Genomic DNA, 3,945 nt, shown 5'->3' on the forward strand with positions numbered 1-3,945 from the left:
GGGGATGATGGAAGAGCCACAGCAGATGCCTGTGAACCAGCTGATCCACCAGAGTGGGCCAGCGGTGCTCTGTTTGCTGGGACTGGGGAAGAGATGGGTGGAATCTGCACCGGCAGGTCTCTGACAGTGGCCAGAAGAGCGAGGTGGGGTTGGAGAGGTGCAGACTGTCCCCACCTCACCACAGCATCTGCTCCTTGCAGAGGAGGCCTGTGTGTGGACCCCTTCGGAAGCAGCAGTCCCTTCCCCTTCGGCCCATCATTCCACTCATCGCCCAAATCTCTGACCAGAGCGCTTCGGGTGCTGCCCCCGTGACACTGAGGGAGAAAACCCACCCGGAGAAGTTTTGGCAGCTCCCTTCCAGCCACAGCATGGACCTGGATGAGTGTGGTAAAATGGGGGTGCCTGCAGGTGGGAAGGGGAAAGCAGAGGGGGCCTGCTGCCTGCTTCAGGTCGCAGTCAGGTCTGCTCTGGCATGGATGAAAGGACTACCTGCAGCTGCTCCAAGTGGGATGGTTGCACGAATTGCTCTGTTGGCAGGTGGTTATGTCCTCCACCAGCTGCCTGTCCATTTCCAGTCTTTCTCTATCTCACAAATTATGATTGTGATCACTGGGGACTGTTGGGCTCTGCATGAGAACTGAGGCTCTGGAGGATTGGAGCCCCTGTAGCCACCAGTCCTGTGCCCAGACTGAGCTGAAAATGTCTCTCCTCCCCTTGCTGCAGACACACATCCCCCATCATTGCTAATGTGGAGCCTTCCTGGAGGCTCAAGTGTCTCCAGAGCCTGCAGGAGCAGACTGGGCTTTCCTCTCCTTCTGGGTGGAGTGGTGCCTGGACGTGCCTAGGATCTAACCCACTGCCACCACTGTCCCTTTGCACATGAGCTGAGGAAATGCAGCTGGCCCGGTGTGCCCGGAGAGGTCTGGCCCGTGATGTGGTGTCTCCTCTCAGTGAGTACTCAGAGCTGTGACACAGGGGTCTGGGGGAAACGTGCCAAGACCTTCATTGTCTTGTAACCAGGTCTGCTCATTTTGTATCTGTGCCCAGCCTACAGGTGAGCTGTAGGGGTTTTCTGGTCAGGGAGTGTAATTGCTACATCCTCTGTGAGCACAAAGCCCAGACTGGTGCTGGAAACATGTGGTTTCCTCTTGTTTTGGGAAACTGAATCCCATGAAGGTGGGTTGCTCCAAGATCACTAAAGGCATCAGGGGCTGGGAAAGCCAAAGCCCGTGGAAGCTCTTTCCCAGGCTCCTGAGTCTCTGTGCCTGATGCTTCCAGGTGCACAGGTGACTGGCAGGATTTCAGGGGATGGTTTGTGGTGAGGGAAGAGGCTCTGCTCTGCCACAGGGTTATCTCCCTGCAGACATGGAGCAGTGAAAGATGACCCTGCAGCCCAAGTGGGAGGACTGCTTCAGCTTCATCCAGCTGTGTTACCATTCCTGGGACGAGGAGCACCATCAAGACACCTACCAACAGGTACGAGCCCTCTGCCTGTTGCCTGACTTTCTGCCTTGGTTATGTCCCTTTTCTCCCTCTTGCTGTCACTTGTCTGTGTGGGTGAGGGCATTCAGGGACTTCCTCTAGGTGTAGCTATTGGGAGTCTTCTTGGGGACAGGACACCATGTTTCTGCCTGTCTTCTTACAGGTAGTAGTTTAAGCCTTCCCTAAATCGACCTCATAACTAGAATTCAGACCCCAGATCAGGGCATCTCCCCATGCCTGAGCAGAGGAGGCTGGAGATTAAACTGTATATGATTGTCTCAGTGCAGCCGTCACCTGCAGCCCTCACTGCACTTGTCAGCAAGTGCAGCTCTTGCCTGGGGGAACACTGAGGGGTGGTTTCCCCTCTGTTAGCCTGTGAGGAGTTACTGTGCCCCTGAAAAGCACAGCTGGTGTGTGTAACCCACCCTCTCTTCCAGATCCACATCGATATTCCAAGGACCAACCCATTCATCCCCCTCTTCCAGCAGCTGGTCATCCAGGAGGTAAGAGGGGGAGCGAAGCTCCTGCCCAACATTTGCTGTGGGGTGTTTGTGGTGTTAGACCAGCACTGCCACGAGTGAGTTGTTTTTTCAGGGAAACTTCCCTGGCTGACAGCTCCTGATGCAAATACCTGCTGAAACTTTGTCCCATGTTTCTGAAATCAGACTCGGAGCTCAGGAGAGATGAGATCAACTCTTTTGTGGCAAGATGTAGCCAAAACCTGGTAAAATACATGAAGCTTTTAAGATAAATTCAAGGTGATTGAACCAGAGGAGATCAGTTGTGTTTTGCTATGAAACCTCTATTGTGTGAAGCAGGATGTGAGAAACACAGGCGGGGACGAGGTTTGAGAGGTGGCCAGGAGGTGTCAGGAGCATCTGTCCTCTTCAGAAACAAGCTCAGCGTGTGTGTATATGTGAGAGCACAGCATCCTGGGGCTGGGGCAGTCTGTAAATAACATGCTGTTTGTTGGGAGGAGGCTGCTCTGTTGGGAACTATCCTGACCCATGATGTTTTGCTGGAAGAACTGTGGTGATAACAGGTAACAGCCTTGCCTTTCCACCTGACGCTCAGCAGGGTGTGCTACTCTGCTAATGGGCAGCCCTGCCCTAGGGGTGGAAGGGTCTTAAGCCACCTGGATCTGGAAAAGTTGGGTCTGTACTTCTTCAAACAGAGGCTTTGAGGAGCCTGGGCTGCTTTGTTGGTGAAATGTGGGCTGGCCTGTGTGGGGATCTGTGGATCATACTAGAGTCTCTCCTAGGACTTGCATGCTTCTTCTCACCTGTATCGCTGCAGAAAAGCCTGTCAGCACATGATCTCTACTCCCTGAGCTTAGCAGTTACGCTTTTCTGCCTTTGCTTTGTGCACGGCTAATGTAGGTACCTGTTTTCCCTTATTCTTCCCTAGATCTTTGAAAGGATCCTGTTTATCTGGGCCATTCAACACCCAGCCAGCAGCTGTGTGCAGAGAATCAATGACCTGGTCATTCCTTTCCTTGTTGGGCTCCTCTCTGAGTATGTTGGTAAGTGACTTTTGCTGTTTGAAGCACAGTATTTGAAATGGTCGAAGTGCTGGCATCAGACAAGTTTGCCTTGCTGGAGGGGATGATGTATGTGTTCTTTCTTCCCAGAACATGATTATTTTTAAAGGTAAAATGGCTCACTAGGTTCTAGGGACTGGGCAGTTTAAAGGAACAGTTACAGAAGAGAAACCTTTACTTCCCAAGTTGCTGACTCAATTCCCATTCACATATTAGTGAGCAGTGTTGCCATCTGACAGCTGCCTGCAGCTCACATCAAAATGAGGTGGTGGTACAAGTCCAGTCCTTGAGGCTGAAGGGAAACCAAAGGAAATAAATAAATATTTTTTTTTTTTTTTTTAAAAAAAGCCTCTCTAATTTGTCCTGCAGGTTGGGGCCCTGTGGGCACCCTTGGCTGAGTGCTAAGAACAGAGATGGGAGATGCACATGTGGTGTGCTCTGCCTGGAAAGACTGCTCATCCCAGTGAGTAAAGTGACCGGTCCTTTGCAGGTCAGGGTGTGACTCAGGCTCCAAGGTGCTTCTCAGCAGGAATGACCCAGCTAGCCAAATAGGAACCTTAAAATGTGGTGGATGCCACGTGCATTCTGTTAGCTGGGAGATGTGTATCCGGTGGGTCAATTTTCTTTGAAAAGACTCATGTTTAAAGAAGTCTATAATTTCTGAAAACCACATACAATTGCTTTGGCGTTCCTGAAAGTCGTTATGTCTTCCACATGTAACACACACTTCAAGGCTTTGCAGGAATAAGGAAACAAAATTTGACCTCTTAGATGAATTGGCTCCTACCTGTGCAGAGACAATAGCAGATTGTAGATCGATATGGTGCTAATGTGGTGTCGTTGTAAGACTACGTGTTACCTCCAGAACTTGCCTGTAATCGGAATATTGCTGATTTCATACCTTGATTTCAAGTCACTAAAAA

At 50.9% G+C, this 3,945-nt stretch overlaps 1 protein-coding gene across 1 annotated transcript in view; it reads left to right on the plus strand.

Annotated features, from left to right (window-relative positions):
* Positions 1-3,713, plus strand: part of LOC113488203 (TBC1 domain family member 22B-like) — a 7,170-nt gene extending 3,457 nt beyond the window's left edge. Inside the window, 7 exon segments of the mRNA XM_026863247.1 lie at positions 201-213; positions 215-378; positions 880-950; positions 1,348-1,476; positions 1,920-1,985; positions 2,890-3,004; positions 3,392-3,713. Coding sequence (XP_026719048.1) covers positions 201-213; positions 215-378; positions 880-950; positions 1,348-1,476; positions 1,920-1,985; positions 2,890-3,004; positions 3,392-3,420 — 587 coding nt within the window. The 3' untranslated portion in view covers positions 3,421-3,713.
* The last annotated feature ends 232 nt before the right edge of the window (positions 3,714-3,945 follow it).

This window comes from Athene cunicularia (assembly GCF_003259725.1).
Source record: "Athene cunicularia isolate RWA chromosome 23 unlocalized genomic scaffold, athCun1 chr23_part1, whole genome shotgun sequence".
NCBI lineage: Eukaryota > Metazoa > Chordata > Aves > Strigiformes > Strigidae > Athene > Athene cunicularia.